At 43.6% G+C, this 21,708-nt stretch overlaps 1 protein-coding gene across 5 annotated transcripts in view; it reads left to right on the top strand.

Annotated features, from left to right (window-relative positions):
- HTR4 (5-hydroxytryptamine receptor 4) overlaps positions 1 to 21,708 on the top strand; it is a 177,405-nt gene that overhangs the window by 16,079 nt on the left and 139,618 nt on the right. For all 5 annotated transcript variants that reach the window (XM_060634618.3, XM_060634617.3, XM_060634615.3 and 2 more), the window contains exon 2: positions 2,905 to 2,977. In XM_060634618.3, the coding sequence (XP_060490601.1) occupies positions 2,905 to 2,977 (73 nt within the window). The remainder of the gene's footprint in view (positions 1 to 2,904; positions 2,978 to 21,708) is intronic.

Genomic DNA, 21,708 nt, shown 5'->3' with positions numbered 1-21,708 from the left:
CGAAACTCACTACTTATTTGACTCAACAAGTATCTACGAAGACAATATAATATGCCGGGTAATTTTCTAGGCACTGAGGATGTAACAGTGATCAGATGTAACTCTGTCCTCCCGACACTATTCTAGTGAGGACGACCGATTACTAATGAAGAAACAACGGAGTATATATGATGTCAGTGCTAATGAGAAAAAAAAGAGTCGATAAAGAAAATAGAAGCCTTTGGAAAATGAGGTTGAAGTTTTACTCGGGCGATCAGGGAAGACTTCTATGGGGAAGTGACAGTTGAGCAGCGGAGAGAAAGCAACAAGTGAAAAGGCCCTCGGGTGAAAACCTGCTTTTATGGCCAAGGAAAGTAGCAAAACCAGTGAGCTCAAGGGCACTGCGGGGGCGGGGCATGGCTGAAGTTGAGTTTGGTGAGGAGCTGGGTGGAGCCAGATAATGTAGGATCTAGTTGGTCTGGAGTTTGCATTGTAGGAGACACAGTCGAGTTTTATTCGGGGAAGACATGATCCGCCTTACATGTTCACAATACCAGTCTGGGGGGCGCCCGGCTGGCTCAGTCAGTTCAGCGTTCGATGCTTGGTTCTGGCTCAGGTCATGATCTCACAGGTTCGTGAGTTCAAGCCCCGTGTTGGGCTCCATGCTGACCTCCAAGAGCCTGTTTGCTCTTTCTGCCCCTCCCCCACCCCCACTGTCTGACTCGCTCTGAAGAGAAATAAACAAATGTAAAACAAAACAAAATAAGGTAAACTAAAGTAGCGTTCTGGCTGCTGTGGGGACGAGAGATGAGAGGGCAGCAAGCAGGAGCACAGTTGTGGGGTGATGGCGGTATCAGAAGAAAAGATATGGTGGCATGGACCAGGGTCCGGGTTCTGGAGGGAATGAGAAGAAGTTGGAACGAGGGGTCAGTTAGAAAATAAGATGAACTTGCTGACAGTTTGGTTGCAGGGTGTGAGAACAAGAGTCACTTGTTCTGAGTCACTGGGTAAATGTGGGGCCATTGGTCGAAATGGGAAACACTAGGGGAAGATGAGGTTTTTGTGTTGGGAGTGGGAACTGCAGAGTTAAGCTTGAAATGCTTTTTATTTTATTTAAAAACATTTCTAAAGTAATCTCTACACCCGACACAGGGCTCAAACTTACAGCCCCAAGATCAGGAGTCACACGCTCCACCGACTGAGCCAGCCAGGCATCCCTGAAATGCTTTTTATTGTAAGCCACGGGAAGGGATGTGATCACCTCAAGAAAGATTTTAGGTAGAGGAGGGAGGAGGATAGAGCCCTGTCACTGCAGTAGTTAGGGCTTTGTACTCAAATATTTCCGATACAAGATTATTCCAGATTCTGTGGTACCTGGGTAGCTCAGTCGGTTTTGCCTCTGGCTCTTGGTTTTGACTCAGGTCATGATCTGACCATACATAAGTTCGAGCCCCGAATTGAGCTCCCCATTGGCCATGCAGAGCCTGCTTGGGATTCTCTCTTTCTACCTCTGTCTGCCCCTCTCCTGCTCTCTCTCTCTCTTCCTCTCTCTCTTTCAAAATAAATAAATAAAACTTGGGAAAAAAAAAAAAGATTATTCCAGATTCAAAATGTAAAAGAGATCGGAGTGGCCAGAGCTACTTAGCTTTAGGTCAGAGTAGGGGGTTCAGAGTCTTGGAGGCTGAGTCCTCCCTACACCTGGCCCAGACCAGGAAATGCCCACGGGAGTCCCCGCTAATCTTAGCGGCATTAAAGAACAAACACTGAAAAACCCAGAGAAATCTACATCCGTTCCAGCTCTGGAGGTCTGCCGTTCTCTTCCTGGCGGCCAGGCAAACGTATTTGGTCCACCCTGACCAAAGCATCCAAGGGCCCAGGCTGAGTTTCGTGGTTCTGTTGTGCAGATAAGTAGATTTATAGTTTCTTCTTGATCAGATTCGATTAGAAAACTAGCAGATGGAATTAGAGAATGTCAGAGCTGGAAGTGAACCCGGAGATCATCTCCTCCAATCCGTCTGTTTACTGAGAAGTAGATGGTGAAGCTTAAAAGGAAAAAAAGAGACCAGCTTAGGGTCACCCCCAAAGAAGTGGATCAGGCTCTGCCCCTACATTCTCTGATTCGCCATGGTGTGGATCAAATGTGATACAAACATAGGAATTCTTCTGAAAAAGGAAACTACAGTCAGTGAAGAGGGCCAGCTTGGTGGATCAGTGAGGACCTGCCCAGTGAAGTGTACACGGTCTGAGAGCGCACGCCAGAGGAACTTTGGGTAGTTTGGAAGTTAACTGCCTTTCAAGTCGGAGTTCTTAGCCTGGGGTTCATCAGTGTCCTTCAAGGAATCATGGGCCCCTCTGGAAATGTGTATGTATGGGCATGACCATCGAGTTTCTTCAGGGCAGACAGTTCTCAAGAGATTTTTTTATTTTCAAACGGATATATGATTACCTACCCTCAAAAAAGAGTTAAAAAAAGAAAAAAAAAAAAAAACCCTGAAAATCCTCATAGGAAACGTGATGGCTGACCATTTTAGGGAATACACCATTTTAATCATAACAGTGTAGCAACTTGTTTTCTCATTAGCTAATGTCCTAGTGCAGACCACATAAATAAGCTGGGTTTCCAGGAAGAACAGAAAGTACGCTGATTAGCATGGAGTAAAAAGAAGTACCTATGTGTTTTAACGTCCAGATTAGTAAAATGGTAAAGCCACTTTGCGGTAGTCAGCTGTGTCATACTCCAGTACGTCAATAGCTCTTTGCTGTAGTATGGTTGACTAAATACTTTCTGACACTCTGCAAAACAAAAGTCGTGATAAATAGGAAGCCATGATTATCTGGCAATTTCTTCCCCTCAGCATAGACTTTTATTTTCTCACATTAACTCATTGTCTAACTGTTTTTTTCTTTTTAATTTCCACATTATAGGACCTTGTGGGCACTGCAGTCCGACTCACCCATGCGTGTTTCCTGTAATGGACGAACTTGATGCGAATGTGAGGTATGTTGTATTTCTGTGTGGACTGTAATTATGCCGCTGTAAATTATGGCCGTTTGAACTATGAGGCCTCTGAAAAATCTGTTGTAGTAGAGTTACCCATCCAGCAGATGTGGCTTTTCTTTTTTTTTCTTTTTTTTAATTTTTTTTCTTTTTTTAACGTTTATTTATTTTTGAGACAGAGAGAGACAGAGCATGAACGGGGGGAGGGTCAGAGAGAGAGGGAGACACAGAATCAGAAGCAGGCTCCAGGCTGTGAGCCATCAGCACAGAGCCTGACGCGGGGCTTGAACTCACGAACCGCGAGATCATGACCTGAGCCAAAGTCGGACGCTTAACCGACTGAGCCACCCAGGTGCCCCCAGATGTGGCTTTTCTTCAGTGTTTCATGTGTAATCACGAATGTGGTGCTGTTTGATGATTTGTGGGTTCTTTCCTCCTTTCTGCCTAAACGATAAATATAATATGGCTGTAAATATTTCTAGGTGCTTATGCTAAAAGTCTGCATTATGAGAGATGGTGCGACATGAAAATAGATATTCATCTCTATAATAGGAAGAATGGAGATGTATTTAAGTAGGGTAAAAATAGCTTAAGAATGTCTCTCTGTACATCTACACTGTAGATATGCATTCAAATAGCTTTTTCATAACAGGTTCTAGTCTGCCCGCTTCTTTTTTTTCCAGCCAGGTCATTAGATCACGTGACGTGACGACTGCATGGTATAGCTACATAAAGCTAAACGGTTTTATTTTGTTTTCCTGTCATTTCCTGCAACTCTTGGAGATCAGATAATAGGATGGCTCCTAAGGAAGATTTTCTCTAAAGGTTTGCTGGCATTTTATTTGGCACAATCAAATAGTGTGGAAGAAAATTGTATTCAGTAAGGCTTAAATGTTACGAATTGGCATTCGGGGCTGAGCTTTAGCCGTACGTATCAATCACTGGAAGACATTCTAAAAAAAATACGTTCCTGGTGCACTCATGAGGGCCGTGCTTTTTTCACTCGAGACCTATAGGAAAGCTTGTTTCAGGTGTAGATGAGAGGCACTGTGCTTCTGTGTTTGATATAGTAGAATGCCACGATAAAAGGGAGCTGTCAAATGTCTTGACAGGAACTCTGGTGACTCAAGCTGCAGAGATGTTACTATCACCCCAAACCCGGGGATTCCTTAAGGGTAGAATGTGTCTCATGTGTCGTTCCTGGCACATGGTGGATATTGAATAAAGACTCGCTGATCACCCAGCCATTGGTGGTCGACTGCATATATTTCAAATAGGGTTGTGTTCTAGTTTACCTAGGTAGGCACAAAGGCTCTGTATATTTAGCAGTAAAACATTTTACACTTGCAGTGGAAGCTCCCTGGACTGGGTTCCTTACCCAACACACTGACTCGGGGCCGAGTCTTAGAACTTTCACCCAGAATTTTAAGCTGGTGCCTTGTGTTGCATAGCCCTCCAAAAGTCTGTGACATTGTTTGTACAGACAAAGCGGAGCGGAATCTGGAGACTCTCAATTTTAGTGTTGTTAATTTTTGCTAAAAGCCCAAAGGGAGCAAGCAGTATCAACGATCGTAAGTTATGACATTGTTTTAACTTTCAGACACTGTCTCAAACTGCCTCCTTTGGTAAAAGGAGCTTCTTTTTGGATAGTTCAGATTTTATGATCCCTAACATTTCCAGTGTTTCAACATTTATTTATAGCAGCGTTGGATTCCAGCAGCGGGTTATAGTTCAATGAAATGAACACTAGCCATTCTCCCGGGTGCTGTGGGACAATCCTGGAGGATACAAGATGATATCACTCCCCAGAATCGTATCTCTGGACCGTCCTCTCTGTCACATTTCTAACCTGATCCCATCGACATATGCGCATCCTCACTCATGCCTACTCTCTACCCACACAATTAGTAACATACAAATGCACAGACTTTCCACCCATACCCTCCTCAGTCCAGCCTCTGGATGTTCATAATAAAGGACGTATTTTAGGCTCACATTTATCAAATTGTGATGCATGTGTCACCAGTAATACATAATGATTTTAGGTGGTACATGAATATCTTTTTTTAAGTAAATTTTTATTTCAAGGTAACCTTCTTACCATGTGAGTAATACTATTTTGGCACTTACAGTGGTGAAATATAGTTTCCTTTTAAACTACATTCATTTAAAATCTAAAAGTAAGTTTGTTTAAGGAAAAATATTGTGTAATTTAAAAATATTCATTAATAAAAGATGGTGAAAAAAATTATAAGGGTAACATGCAAATGACTAGGGTCTGGAAACCAATGTTCTAGGCATAATTGGGTAGAGTAAATTTTATTATTTTAAGAGCAGAAACCAAAAATTATCACTATTATGATGATGATGATGATGATGATGATGATGATGATTTTGGTGAGGAAATATCTTCAGTTTGTGAAGTGCCCACATAAAATGAGAGCCAAAGAGCCCAGGACCCTGGTACGGGAGAGGAATTTTTCTGCTTGCTCTGAAGACAGGAGAATAGGTGAAAAAGGAAGTAAAAGTTTCGACAAGAGAAAAGATTCAGAGAAGAGAGGACTTTGGGGCACTGCTTAGAGAAGTGTGAACCAGCCAATGGCATGGTGGCTGTGAGGGACTTTGAGGGAAGTTAGGTTGCGAATCTTTATTTGTTTGTTTGTTTGAAGTGCGTACGTATGGTGTGTGTGCTGCCCTCTCCCAGGCTCCGGTTCTTTAGGAAAATTTTCTGGCTTGGCTAGGAGCTGAGAGTTGAATGTTTACCATACATGCACTGTGAACTTCATGTGTAACATCCCATTTAATTTTTAGGCAGCCCTGTGAGGCGCATGTCATTGTCATCCCCATTGTGCAGTGCATGGTAACTAAGGAACAAAGTGGTACCTGCTCAAGGTCACGTAATCACACTGCCTCGACTAGACCACAGATACGTTCCGTGAATGCGTATGTGTGTATTAGTGAGAGGGCTGACATTCCTGTCTGGGAAAGTGTGTTTGGAAGGGAGAATGCGTGTATGAGAATGAACACTCAAAAGGCATAGGATGGAGAAGAATAGACATGGTAGGAGAATCATGGCAGGAAATCAGAGTGAAAATCTTAAAGTTCTACGGGCTGTAGAATTAAGAGATTCTGGCCAATTTTTCCCAGGTATCAAGGGACAGAGGGGTCCTAGTTGATATCTAGGTTTAAATAAAATGTCTAACACTTAAGTATTTTCTCTGGCCATACTGGCCACTTTATTTTTGCTGGGTCTCCTTTAATTGGGTTTGCTAATTAAGCTTGATCCGTGCCATTGTACATCTATCAGTGTTCTTGGCTACAAGCATTGGAAACTAACTTGCTAATGTGTTCAAAGGTAATTTTGGGGAAGCCACAACGTATGTACAGGGTCAAATAATTAAGATGAGAATGCTGTGGGACACCAGGCTTGCAAATAAACAAGAACTTTGGGAGTTCTCATAGAGCTAGGAAGAATTGGTCAGGACATCGCTGCATCATGGATAATGTCCAACCATTGCCTTTTTCCGTATGCTACTTGAGAGGCAGAGCCCTGGGAGGTGACAGCTGATTGGCTGAGCTAAGTCATGTGATCGCATGCTGTCCAGCTTTTATAAGAGGAAGCGGGTACCACTCAGGGAGATGACATAAAATGGAGGAAAGTTAAGCTCTCCAAAGAAGTTGGTGATTGTTAGGAAGAGGAGATGGAGGCCGTATAGCCAAAATATGACCAACTTCTAATACTATTTGTTTTGTAGCAGTTGTATATTTCTGTGATATTTAAATAATACTGCTCCGTGTATAAATACAAGCAAGTGAGGGTTTCTTCATTTGTTTTATGTACATTGATTAAACATCTAAACCATGTGCCAGGAAGAGTTAACATAAGTACCTATTCTTCTTAAATATATTTTTGTTTAGAGAGAGAGAGAAAGCACATGAGCAGGGAGAGGGGTAGAGGGAGAGAGAGAGAGAGAGAGAGAGAGAAAATCCCAAGCGGGCTCCATTCTCAGTGCAGAGCTTGATGCAGGGCTCAATCCCACGAGCCTGGGATCATGACCTGAGCCAAAATCAAGAGTCAGATGCTCAGCTGACTGAACCACCCAGACACCCCAGTACATGCCTGTTCTTAAGAATCTCCTGGTCTAGGGGCGCCTGGGTGGCGCAGTCGGTTAAGCGTCTGACTTCAGCCAGGTCACGATCTCGCGGTCCGTGAGTTCGAGCCCCGCGTCGGGCTCTGGGCTGATGGCTCGGAGCCTGGAGCCTGTTTCCGATTCTGTGTCTCCCTCTCTCTCTGCCCCTCCCCCGTTCATGCTCTGTCTCTCTCTCTCCCAAAAATAAATAAAAAACGTTGAAAAAAAAAAAAAAAAAAAAAAGATTCTCCTGGTCTAACTAGAAGACAATTGCATAAATATAATTTAGTACGGCAACAAAAGAACCCTATGAGTGAGATATACAATGAGCTATATTCTCTGTGGACTATAAGGTAGGACTGAAAAAAGAAATACTAGGTCTGATTTTAGAAATATAAGAAGCAGAGCTCCTGGGTGGCTCAGTTGGTTGAGTGACTTCAGGTCAGGTCACGATCTCAAGGTTGGTGGGTTCGAGTCCCGCGTTGGGCTCTGTGCTGACAGCTCAGAGCCTAGATCCTGCTTTGGATTGTGTGTCTCCCTCTCTCTCTGCCCCTCCCCTGCTTGCTCTCTGTCTCTCGCTCTCTCTCTCCCTCTTAAAAATAAATAAACATTAAAAAAATTTTAAAAAAGAAATATGAGAAACATTCTCAGTATTTTTTCTTTAGCATTGTCCATTGCAGAGAGCAGTCGATGTAGGATAGATAGACTCACGATGAAAAGCCGGATAGAGAGGCACATGCCTGACAATCCTCTCCTTTGGTAAATAGTGTCTCACAAATTTAGCGGTCTGCAGGCAGCTCTTTCCAAACAATCTGACACTCACCCGATGTTGTGTCATGGTCTGTTTGCTTCTTGTTGGGGCCCTGGAGGAAGCAGCTTACATTGTTTTTGAAGGGATGAAGAAAAGAGATTGGAAACAATGGCTTTGGTGATTTTGCGATCGATAGTTATTGTAGAACATCACCGGCCTGTGCTTGGGCAGTGAGCCTGGTGGGGTTTTACCCCAGTGCTATCTCTAAGCTCATGACACTACTTAGTGATACCCCGAATCACTTACTGACTTGATTGACTTCAGAGCTAGCCCATGCTATTTGCTTTGTTTTGTTTTAACTACCAGATTGTTCCTGAAAAATGGTAGCATTTCTCTCCTTCTGCTAGAGCTTCTAGGAAACTCAGAGTCAAGTTTATAATTACCACTAGCAAGAACAGAAGCTCTCCAGGCACTCACTATGGCTCTGACATGCCGTTATTTTATTTTTCCAACTCTTTTTGTCACTTCCTCTTGTTTCCTTCACTTCCTTAACAATATTTTATATTGTTTATTTTTGTTAGCCACTTTAGGGAAGGAAGGAAAGAGGGAAGAAGAAAGGGAGAAAGGAACCAAAAAAGAAACCAGTTTTCCGGGCGGGAGAGAGAACCTTCCTTTCCTCTGCCCTCGGTACGGCTTGACGCCTTATGTTGGAGAGCCACTAAACATTTTTGAACAGAAGATCAAAATTTCAGCCTTGTGTATAAAACACAGAAAGTCTGAATAAATACAAAAAGCTGAATATTTTAAAATATAAACTACATAGTCCTGATGTAAATGCCGTCACCTGCTGTACGTATGTGACAGAATTAATTAAAAACCATAGCAAAGGTGAGTAGCTGGCTTTGGATTAATAAATTCATGGCTAAGTTGCAACTCATTACTTCAAATGAGGAAATTCAATTAACTGGAAATCAATGTGACTACAGGAATTCGTTGAGATGATCTGAATTTAGCAAAGAGAAAGAGCAACTTTTAAAATAAGGGAGTTGATTTTGGGTTTGATTATTAATACTGGTGAGGATACATATGATTCACTGAAGTCTGAGGGTGACGTGAGAATCTCTGATGCCAAACGTTATAACGCCTTGAAATACCACATAGCCTTTGAAATCCATGTATACAAGTCGTCTGCCCTAAAGACTTATCAATAGGTAATTGACTTGGAACCAGAGTTAACTCCTGTTTGTAACTTGGCAGTTGGAGCTGTGAATATGGGAAGCTTTAAGGCAGTGAAATGTTTTGCAGGAAATCTCTCTCCAGGCTTTGAAATTGTGACACGCATTAGCATATAAGGAGAAAGTGAGTGGGTACCATTTAAAAGGGGTTATTTTTATGTTGCTTTAGAAATGGAAATGGGAATAATACTCAACTTTATTGCTTGACTGATAAAATGGTGATAATTCCGTTGGCCTTTTGATTAGATGAGGAGCACAGCAAATATTAACGGGCACTCACCCTGTGGTGAAACTCCCTGTGCCTCATGAGATCACGGAGGACATCAAGCTGGAGCCCGGGAGAAGGATGGAGGGAGGACGGCATATTTACATTTCGGAAGCACTGGTCTCTTGCAGGGTATGAGTCTGCTGATGTGGAGCCAAGCTAACTTGCTTGTCACACTACACAGCTTCCAAAGTACAGGTGCTGCAAGGACTTCAGCAAGATGCCAGCCCCCAGGATGCCAGAGTATGGTGTCTGGGGAAGCAGAATGATGTAGGTTCAAGTCTTGGCTTCCCCAGTTACTAGCCGTATGACCTTGAACTAATTATGTAATCTTTCTGAGCCTTTCACTTGGGTAGCTGAGAATGGGGTGTTTGTGAGGATCAGAAGCAGAGTAGGTGAGGTTCTTAACATAGTATCTCACTCATGGTTCGCGTGGATCAATCGGTACATGCCGTCTTTAATCACCACGGTAACCTTGAGCTGTAGGCTTGTATTATCCCCGGGACTGCTAATCAATTGCCACACTACGTAAGTTTCTCTATGGCTTCAATTCAGTCTCCATTTAATTGGTCGACCATGAGATTTTTTGATTATCTGTCCCTGATTGGGCCCATTCCGTGGCGAGGAAACTGAGGCTTCCAAAGGTGATAGAAGACCGTCAGTCTTGAGGCTCAATCAGTGGCCTCATTGGGATGAGGCTGCTGCTCTTCTGCACTCTGTCCAGCACTGTTTTCTCTTTACTCTGAAGCTTCCACAAACTTAGGCACATTCCTGTTTGGGAATTGAAGGATCTAGGGCTCGGTCTCCTTGTGTCTTTTTGACCCCTCGTCTTGCATGCTATTCGGTATAGTCAGTTGTCCTTTATATGCAACTAACCCTTTGGTTGGTGATCTCTGTGTAGAGGAAAACACCTCTGACTTGTTGCTTTCTGCTTCTGTTTCTGTGTCCAGTCCAGAAAATGGTGACTGTTTTATCTATTTCAAGCAATGGGAGGTTTGATGCAGGTAATTGGTCACAAAGCTCCCTGGAAGGGCGGGAAGCAGGGTATGTTCACCAGAGGTCAGGTGAGTCCTGCTTCTGCCGCGGATCTTCTGGAAGCTGGCTGTACTATTGCATTTGTTGCTTAAGGAACCATTTGCTACTGCTCTCACTGCTGAAGGCCCCTGTAGATTCTGGGCAAAAAAAAAATGGTTCTTTTTCCCTTTTGCAATCCACTTTCCCGTTCTCAGCCTCCCATTTAGAGAACATCACCAGAAGCTAGGGGCAAAGGAAGTACGGAACACATAGTTTTCGGGCTTCTCCCCTCTGGTTGAGATGAGTGCCTAAAAGTGGCCAATACAGCTTTTTCCCTATCACCGTGGTTTCCTCTGGGACTTAGAGCTCTGGAGCTTAATGCATTGGGCTCCATATCCTATGAGCTCATGACGTAAACATCTGAAGTTCAGTGCTTCTGAGTCTCCATCTGCTAGACTGCAGGGAGCTGTCTTTTGCCCAGTTCACGTTGCCCAAGTGTTTTGGGTCTTTGGTAACTGCTGAAAGTGAGTGCTCATAGGTGTCCCTGAAGTTCTGTTTCCCCAGCGAGCTGAGCAGCCTCCAGTGATAACATTCCACTGAGGCGCTACTCTGAATAATATCCTGCTGAATGACTAGCCCCTGGGACTCAAAGGTTGCACCTTGACTCTGGTTAAACAGAGGCCTTTCGATACGGAAAATCAACATGATTACACATGTAAAGTGAGAAGAATATGTATTCTGTGTCTTACTTGATCAAAGTGGGTCCCGTGTGAGAATTGCTGGAGACAGGAGCGTGTCAGAAATTGGCAATACGGCATTTCCGTTTCTCCAGACTCATCTTCCAGGGGCACCCAGAAGGGTTGGGCCCTGATGAATGTCGCTATCAACTGTATCCACATTCTCAGAAAGCCACGCACACACACTCTTTCTGAGTTCCTTGCCCCAGTCAACCCTGGCGTATCTGGTTCGTTCTCTTATGACATCTTGTCATCCCTCACCACAGCTTGGTTCTTTCGGAGTCCTCCCAAACATCCCCAAGCTTAATTTAAATCTCACATTTCACAAAGATTTTTCTAGATAGTTTCTCCGAACCTGTGTAAATCTGTGGGTGCAAATAACGAGGCAGGGATTGAGGTGTTGCTAATTTTACAAAACATTTTACAAGATCTATTTGATCCTCAGTTCCAGTCCAGCCAGAATTTCCTCAGTGCTTAATAGGATTAGAGCATGGTCTGCAGTGAAGGGTCGCCTGGATTCAGTCTTTGTAAGGGGGAATCTCTTTGTCCCTCTTTATAAGAATTAGCTGTTATGAGACTCAAGAAGCATATGACCAACACTGAGAATTATTTGCAATTCCTTCCAAGCTCCTTTCCATTATCTGCATCTTTGCCTAGGGCTTGTGGCTCTAGAAGTCTCACAAAGCACAGCACACAAAGGAAATACAAAGGGTTTCAGAGAGGTTAAGTGATTTTTCTTAAGCCCACACAGCTAACAAGTGTGTTAACCTGAGACTAAAACCCAAGTCACGGCTTTTTTTTCAACTTGTTGTCTAACTGTCCAAAGACAGCAAACTTTTTTCTCAAGGGTATGTAATTTAGATGAAAATGTTACTTAATTAAACGTGTCTAAATCTGAAAAATGGGTTTAGACAATACTGGGAAGACATTAAATTAGTTATTTGCTGCCTTGATCATTTGACAAGAGTGGTTCAGATGCTTATACATGACCTATGTGATCTCATTTAATCCTGACAACTCTATGGGTTCCTTTGTGTTATGAGCTAAATGTTTGTGTTCCCGGGGAAATTCATCTGATGAAGTCCTAACCCCCGAGGTGATGGTGTTAGGAGGTGGGGCCTTTGGGAAGTAATTAGGTCATGAGGGTGGAGACCTTGTGAAGGAGATTAGTGGCCTTATCAAAGAGTCCCCAGAGAGCTCTCCACTCTCCACCATGTGAGGAAACAGTGAGAAAATGGCCGGCTGCACGGCACAAGTGGGTTCTCCCCACACACCCCAACTGCTGGTGCCTTGATCTTGAACTTCTCAACCTCCAGAATCGTGAGATATCCATGGTTGTTGTTCAATCCATCCAGTCTGTGGTGACTCGTTATAGCAGCCCAAACTAAGACACTTACCAAAAGGGTCCCTGTTATTACATATGAGGTCAGTGAGGCAGAGACAGATTGTTGTTTTGTCCAAAGTCACATTTCCAGTAAGAGGTGAAGACTGCATTTTCACTCAGATTTGTTTGATGTCAGAGTCTATCACTGGATCTTGTTTGCTTGTGCAAAGATTTCTGTGTCATGGAGGGTCTGTCGTTGGACATTTTCAGACTTGGGTTCTCAAACCGAAGACCAGGCAGACACATTTGTTTGGCTTATCCAGGTTTTTAAAAATTGACTTGCATGCCTTTCGAGAGTCTGGGCACTACTCCCCCATATACTAGAGTGACAGATACCGATTGTCTGAAAAGAGGCCATTTTGAACTGTTACATTGCCTTCTGTAGCCAGAGTCCAGTTGGTCAGGGAGTTTGATCTGCCTGCTGGGACCGTGAAGATTGTTTATTTTGTCATTTTAATTTTGAAAACAGTGGTAAGACTATCTTCAATTTTAGAGACGTATTATGACATTTAGTACCTGCTATTTTCTCCCTGGGAATTTGTTTTATTACCATTTAACAAATAGGTTTGTGTTGAATTTAAGATCTTTTTTCAATTAAGGAATTGGAACAGGTTTCTAAATAAATACCTGTTACATGATTAACATTTTATCAGTCAGGTAATGATGTTCAGGCAACGTTCTTATTTGCATTTCTAAAGAACTGTAAGAATAATCTTTTTTCCCCCTTCTCCTCTGCCCACTCACTTGCTCCTCAACTTATAATGGCTTTATTAATTTCAATGCTTGCAAAGGGTTTTATACAAAGTACTCATCTTTGAATGTTCAATACTATCATGCCCTTATGCATATCAGATATAGACACATATTTATAATAAGGTCTCACTGCCAACACTCTGGCTGACATTTTTAGCCTCACCTTATCTCAAAGGTCACCCTTGTTCATTATTTATAATTATTGCAATCTAAACCTTCAACAGTTGTATTCCAGAGAGACCGTATATGTAGATATATAAAACCAGAAAGTCATTTTTTTAATGCGTAAAAGAGGAGAACTGCGCAGCATTTGAAAAGTAGTTGGTAATAGGAAATGAGAAAAGTTAGGTATGGAAGGTCCAGGAATGTGATCAGTCTGCACAGAAGAGGGGAGGCAGGTCTTTTGGGTGGATGCCTCTGGCTGAGTGCAGCCTGAGTTACAGTGGGTGTCAGAAGTGGGGGTTCAGGGTCTCAGTTATTTATTTTGAGAGAGCGAGAGTAAGAGAGAGAGGGAGAGAGAGATGGGTGGAGAGAGAGGAAGACAGAGAATCCCAAGCAGGCTCCACGCCATCAGCACAGAGACCAATGTAGGGCTCGAACTCACAAACTGTGAGATCATGATCTGAGCCAACATCAAGAGTCAGACGATTAACCAGCTGAGCCACCCAGAAGCCCCTCAGTTAGGAGACTCTTAACACTTGTCCAGGGGATGGGGCAGAAGGGCCAGAACTAAGATTGAGAGAGCAGGGGGTAGAGGAAAGGGATACAGATTCTAGAGGAAGTTAGTAAGCAGACTTCCTGGTAGGAAGTGACCAATCACATGTGAAAGAAGAAGAGGACATTTTGAAGTTGACCATGAAGAAGGAGTAGGGTTGCATGGAAACAGAGGCTGGTTTGGAGCTGGTTGAGGTGTAGAAAACTGTGAGACATTCTTGTGTGGACTATCCAATAGAAATTTGGTTAAATTTGTGTGGAGCCCAGTGGGCAAAGGTTTTGGGAAAGATTCCGATCCAAATTTCTGCGTGATGAATAGAACAGAACAGAAGTTGACCCCCCACCCCAAGGCTCTAATGATCTAGACAAAGGAAAGATGAATGTATCTCTCCAGATATTACTATCAATGAGACTGCCTGTATATGAAGCTTCCTCCTTCTTGAGATTTCAGCGCTCATCTCATTCTCTTAACTCGCAAGGATTAAGGAAGTTTTGGCACAATTAGTGTGAAAGTCAGAAACTACGCCCCTTCTGATCTCCTACACTCAGAAAGCTTATGGGAGCAAGCCACCTGTCGTGTCTCTCTAGGTAACGTGGAAGTACTGAAGTGTTCCCTTTGTACTTTGATTTCTAGTCAGTGCGGTTGTGAGAGTTGAGCTCAGTCTTTTTCGTAGTAAACAAATTCTTTGTGACTCATGAGGGTTATGATGTAAGGAGTGCACAAGTATTTGGAAAATAGTGCATTGAATTAGTGTGGATTTTAGATTAAGTTTTGCTATTGAAAGCTTTCAATTCATTTGATACTTTAGCAGAGGATAAGATCGGATCCTCTCCCTAGAAAGGGATAGTTTGATGGTTTGTCCGGGGGTTGAACTGAATTTGATCGCGGCACTGCTGATGAAATTTTGAAAAGCAAATTGGGGCACCCCCAGGGGATCCTGAGAATCAGGAAGGTTGTCTGTTCACTTCAAACACGTCATTTTTTTATGGTTGTGTTACTGATAGGCTAGCATCTCCCAGTTTGACACCCCTGATTGTCAGGGGGAAGGGCTGGGCAGCCGGTCTCTCTGTTGAGACAATTTATAGCCCTCTCAGATCACTTCTCTGGGCAATCAGCCTGAGGTCAGGGTTGTGACTTCCCATACTAGCGAAAGAGGAATTGGCTTTCTCGTAATCCAGGAAGCACGTTTGTGGGAACCAAATCAGCAGAGAGAAAGGTCCCATCCACTTCAGGAAAAAAAAAATTCGCTTTTAATAACCTCACTTTACTTTTTTGCAGGAAGACCAATGCTGCTAATTAAGCGCAGGGAATTTGAAAGGTATTTAAAATATCTCATCTAGTCAAAAGAAAAAGCCTAAGCAGTTAGTCATATTTAAAAAAAATCTGTAATTCATATTTGATTAATTGTGACATGCTTCTATCCAATTAATGTTGAACTGCTGAGGTTTTACTCTGTGGGGGGAAAAAAATAACTAGTAACCTTTTTACACTAGCTTAATTTTAGCACTGCTTTATTTAGAATTATGTAACCTTGACTTTGCAACCCTCTCCTACCCTTCCTGTCATTGCTGTCATGAGACTTCACCATCTCTTTTTTGAGTGATTGGCACCATCGCCAAACTCCCTCTCGACTGGGAGTGTCCCGCCTCCAGTTCATTTCGTTGCCACATGACTGGCCATCTTTCTAAAGCTTAAGCTTGACCTTGCCCATCCCCTGTCTTTCCTCAACTCCCTACTCACGCTTTAAATCCGAACTCAATTATCTCCTGCAGACCCCCAAGCCTTCCCTGCGTCCCTTCTACCCTCCCGGGGCTGTGTGTACGAACTGCTGTCATCAACTGTTTGTAATTGTCAGAGCTGTTTGTAATTGGTAACTGTTTGTTTTATGTGCCTACCTTCTCTGCTGGACACCGTGTGCCCATTATCTAGCACACTGTCTGGCATATCACAGCGTGGAAGGAATGTAACTAAAATTGAGGAAGTTTCGACTGTAACTGTATAGGCAAGATCTCATTATCACTGCAGGCCTGTCTCTACATTAACAGCCACCACCTCTATCCCCCGCCTCCCTCCCTCCCTCCCTCCCTCCCTCACACACACTGAATTTCACTTGTAATTATGGATTCTGAGGCTATGGGATTTGAGAGGAGATGGGAGGTTGGAAGGAACACTGGTTCCCTATTTGAGGTTGAAAAGGCCTCGCCTTTCCCTAGGAAAGCTGTTGCCGATCTCATGGCACGGGAGCTTTAGGGACGGGGTGGATGCTCTCTTTACTTTATGTTCTGTACTGGGATGTACCTCTTGGCAACCACCCCCACCACCATTCCTGCTATTTCTAGCTAACAGGCTTTGAGCGGTAGTGCAGGCGCCGAGCTAGACCCTTTTGTAAGTATTTTCTCATTCTCTCTCTCTCTATTCTATGCAGAAGTTGCTCTTATCAGCATTTTATATGGAGTAACATTGAGACATAGGAAGATCAGTCAAACTCACCCAAGTTCACATAGCTAATACATGGGGGAGCCAAGGGTCCAAACCTAGGACATCTGCCTCCTGAGCTCCGGCCCCTGACTGCTGTTCGGCAGCCGCCTCTGCACCACTAGACTGCTGTGGTATATTACAGACAGACACTGGTATATTACACCCGGCCCTGAGACCACGGTCACTTATCTGCCCTGTCTACTACTATGCCAGCTATTATTATTAGTTCTAGTATTTCACAACTATGAGTTCCTAATACTTTCTTCACTTATTCCAAATACCATGCTAAGGGCTTTGAAGACAGTGCGTTGTGTCACAGCAATACAGAGAGCCTACTCTGAGAAAGAGAGCCTGTGTCATCCCAGAGAGAGGGTCCCGTGTGCTCTGTGATCAGGGCCCCTCACAGGAGATTAGGTCCCTTTGGGTAGACTTTCTCTTTTTCTTGACAGTCTCATTCTCCAGGAATTCTCCCTCTTCTCTGAGCAGAAACCCGTTAGCTCCGTTACCTCTGTCCTCTTTTTCCATCCTCAGAGATGACTGAGATCAGCTGGGGATCTCGAATGCTAGCACAGGAATGTCCTTAAGAGGCCAGAAGAAAGTTGAAGGCGCTCTCACGTATCAAAGTTCCCACCGTGGTGTCCTAGAAAGTAGCCCCCAGCTTCTGCTTAAAAATTCCAGTCTTCTTTTTAAGTATGTCCAGGTAACTGGTTAAATTCAACCCAGATTATTAGGTATTCGGTGAAGAAGCACAACCACAGTGAGACTGTGTCACATTAGGCAAGAGCTTAATAGTTAGGTCTGGCAAAAGGTTTTCCTTTATGGACTGTTAAGTTCTCCTTCTTCCCCTTTACTCTTTCTCTCAGTTTCTGTGCCGTTGTTCAACACCCTAGTTTTTCTTTTGTCCACTTGCTGTCCCCATCTCATCCCATGGAGCGAGCGTTGTCTGCACCTGCTGCTGACTCCATGCTGGGCTCTCCTTCAGATGGCTCCAAATGGCCAGTTCTCTCCTACCTGACCCAAAGTCACTGGGCAGCAAGGAGTTCACTTCCCTCTCGATCCCTAAATGTTTCCCACACAGATAGCTCTGGTTTAAGAATGACCTATGCCTTTTTTGCTGTCACATTTTCCTATTCCCCTCTACCTTCTCCTCTCTTCCTTCTCCTCCTCCTCCTCCTCCTTCTCCTCCTCCTCCTTCTCCTCCTCCTCCTTCTCCTCCTCCTCCTTCTCCTCCTCCTCCTTCTCCTCCTCCTCCTTCTCCTCCTCCTCCTTCTCCTCCTCCTCCTCCTCCTCCTCCTCCTCCTCCTTCCCTCCTCCACTGTGTTACTGGCGGGTGTCATCTTGCATTCCAGTGGCTCCACTGCTCATCGTTCTCTTTCTCTCTTGCCTTTCCACTCGCCCAGCACTTCTATCATTCACCGCCCATGTTTTTCTCCCTCTTCTTTTTCTTCCACATCTTTATCTTTCCTAAGCTAACCCCTCACTTGGTTTATCAGAAAACATTTTTTTTCCTTTTGTTTTAAAAATGGAGTTTTAGGAGTATATACTTGTGAATCAACAAGTGTTTACCAACTATTGACCGTATGTGTGGCTGTTCGTAGTTAAGAAGGTGTATGAGATAACAGTTCTGTCTGGTGATAAGACTTCGTATTAATAATTTATTTACACGATATTTCTGCGTTTACAACGTGCTTTCACTTGCATTGTTATCTAATTCTCATGGCATCCAGCAAATCAGGGCAAGTTTTATCAACCTAGCGTATGAGATAAAGGAAATGAAACTTTGCGAGGTTATGAAAAGGATTCTTTTGTGCTTAAGGTCACATTCCTGGTATATGACAGAGCCCAGATTAGAATCCAGAGGTTTTGATTCCTAGTGCAAATTTTTCCCACAATACATGTGGGCAGTAAGTGAACACAGGAGAAACCTAAGTACATCAGCATGATAACAGTGATATCATAAGATGCTAAAATCTAAGTAAAGAGGCATGGTGGTTTTATGGTGTTTGGCCTTGGCTGGGATATTTGGAAAGGTTAACTGAAGTTTGGTGAGAAATGTCTGAAGACAAATTTATCCGTTAGGATAAGATTGGCTTTGGGGAAACATAACAGGTGCACGATGGAAAGATTAGTCCATAAGGTGACGTTATAACAAAGAGCTGGCATCAGGGAAATCCTGCAAATGGTAATATGTAGACCACAGCCCTGGGGAATCTGGAAGTTGCACATTTCAAACCGTATAGATTACTGTGCTTAACGAAGTTTCTCAAAATATACTAGGGAATCATCTACAGTCCCTGAAGTAGCAGGAATGGTCAGGTAGACCTCTGATCCCAGAGTAACTGAGGCTTGGGGCAGTCATTACAAGAGACAGTCAGAAACATAGGGATGCATTTGGGTACCAGTCAAAGCTGGAATGCAAATTGGCAGCTGGGTCTCAGGGTCTATACAGAAGCCAGGAGTTTGGAGCTGGGACAGAATCCAAATGAACAGGAAGAATGACTTGATGTTGAATATTGTCACTAGCTCAGCATGAAATAGGAAAGTGACCTTTGAGTTCCCTTGATTCTGGGGGGACCAGATCTCCGAGGTGAGATAATTATCATTATCCGGTAATGATAGCGTGCCTTACGGACTATTTGTTGAAAAGGACAAAATAAAAGGAAAATTCAGAACGTGCTTACATCAGCAGGGGAGACTTCATGAGAAGCTGGCCTTTGAAGTACAGGGAAAACATAGATTATCCATGTAGTGGGTTAAATATTTGAAGAGTGATGTTAGGATTCTTCCAGTTTGGGGAAAATTCAAAGTAGTTTAACCAACAGTGAGAATTTGTTCGCTCACCAAACTGAAAGGTCCTGCTCTGTCAGAGTGCAACTTGCCGGACCAGCACCTCAAACCATATTCTTGGAATTGGTCTCTTTACTCTGCTGTCCTCTTCAGTGGGGCCCTACCATGTAGCAGTGCCGTGAAGGTCCAGACTTTCATCCTGTCATCTTCAAATGCAGGTAGAACAAAGGTCATCCAGCCCACGAGTGCCAACAAATTCCAAGAATTAAAGACCATTGGACCAGTTTGCATCCGCATAACGATCTCCGAATCATTGTGGTTTGCGTTAACGTTTCTATTGGAACTTCTGGGGGAAGTAAAAATGGTAATTGGCAGGCCTAGATTATGTGCCGTGCCTGGAGATGAGACGGGGAAGAACAGGCTCAGCGCCATCCAAACCGCATGGACTAGTGTAGGGACGAGATGGCTCCCGCAAAGAAAAATGGAGCTCTTTTACCAAATAAAGGGTAAATGATAGCCTAAAAGTGCAGATGTCCAATAAAGGGGCCAAAATTCTTGCATACAGGAGACTGTCCTCAAAGTCAGAGTTCTTCGAAGTTCAGCTGTGACGGAAACCCTTTGTTCGCTTAAATAAGATCTGAATTGCATCCTTCTATAACATTATTGTATCGTCATGGACAGATCGGAGTTTGGACCAGGAGTTTGATATAATTAGCAGGTGCTGAGAATAAGGGTGCCAGGTAGGAGGTTCCAGCGGAACTGACAATGCTGGAAGGATCTAGTTAGTGACTCCCAAGGTTTGGAGGGAGCACAAGTCCAGAGAATCAATTGTGCTAATTGGTAGAGCACGCTAGAAGTTTTCAACCCAAGACAAAAACTTGGGTTTTACTCTCTGTTATGTCTGAGCAGCCCTGGAACTCTTGATTACAGGCAGAGGTCCAGAAGCACCTCTCAGTGAACTGGTTTCTTGTTAGGAAATGGGAGACCTGAAATTCCAACACTCTTTTGAATTTCAAAGAACCTCTTCTTATTAACAGGCACTAATGAAGCTCCCTAGTTCAAACAGATGATTAAGGTTGACAGCAGAAAGGTGAATCTCACTGTAACTAATGATTCAGCAAATATTCCTTCCCTATTTATGGATATTATCCTGACCCCGACAAATATGGTTGTGGACGTATATGGTAGGTGGGTATACTTGTGGGGAGGCGGTGGTGACTGTTCTTCTAAGTAAGTGTATATTCCCCAAGTGGGTGTGAATTGTGGGGATACAGCAGCTGTTGAGTCTCAACATGGCTTTCTTTCACTTAGTCTGAAACTAGACTCTGCTTGCAATGGGAAGGACAGCGAGGGCTGAGTCAGATCTTCACAGACCTGGTGTCACAGAAGCCTGGAGAGACAGGAAGGGACTTTACACAATAGCTCTGTCCAGTAGAAATATAATGCTAACCACAAATGTGAGCCACATACGTGATTTTAAATTTACTGGTAACTAGGCTAAAAATAACTAAAAAGAGACGAGTGAAATCAACCGTAACAGTGTATTTTATTTTATCCAACAATCCAAAATATTATTTCTGCATACCATCAATATAAAATTATTAACTATATGGTTTATATTTTTTTGTACTTAGTCTTCAAACCCTGGTTTGTATATTTTCCACATACAACATGTCTGAATTCGGGCCAGCTACATTTCAATTTTTTTTTTAATGTTTATTTATTTCCGAAAGGGAGAGAGACAGAGCGTGAGTGGAGGAGGGGCAGAGAGAGAGAGAGACAGACAGAGACAGAGACAGAGAGTGAGTGGGGGAGAGGCAGAGAGAAAGAGAGAGAGAGAGAGAGAGAGAGTGAGAGAGACAGAATCTGAAGCGGGCTCCAGGCTCCGAGCTGTCAGCACAGAGCCCGACGTGGGGCTCAAACTCACAAACGGCGAGATCATGACCTGAGCCGAAGTCAGATGCTCAACCGACTGAGCCACCTAGGAGGGCCAGCTACATTTCAGATGTTCAATAACGACATACATCTAGTGGCTGCTATACTGGGCGGTGAAGTTCTAGAACACATGTTCCAAGGTCAGCAAATGATTCGAATGAGCCACCACTCCCCACTCGTACCCTCCCCATCCCCCCAACTGCAAACATCACTCCTCTATCAGTCTGTCTTCCCACATGGTGGTTCACCATCCTTCTTAATGGTTTTTGAAGCCTCCCTAAAGCTGAAACATTTTTATCCTTTTTAATATTATCAACTGCCTCATTCCTGAATAAACAGGCTACATTCTCCAAGCTCCTTCCCTGGACCTGATACGTCTCATGCTTTTCTGTTTTCTTTTTTGACTCTGTCAAGTTACAGCTCATTTCCTGCTTTGGCCTTTTTTTTGCTCTTCCTCCTAGAGCCTCTGGGATCTTGGCTGGACGAGGAAACTACACAACGTGTGGGGACTCCCCCCTCTCTGCAGATTTTCTGCCGTATTTCTGAT

The sequence above is a fragment of the Panthera onca genome, chromosome A1, assembly GCF_046562875.1.
Source record: "Panthera onca isolate mPanOnc1 chromosome A1, mPanOnc1 haplotype 2, whole genome shotgun sequence".
NCBI classification, from domain to species: Eukaryota; Metazoa; Chordata; class Mammalia; order Carnivora; family Felidae; genus Panthera; species Panthera onca.
Note: the sequence above shows the minus strand (reverse complement) of the source record. Positions and strands in the feature narration are given on the sequence as shown.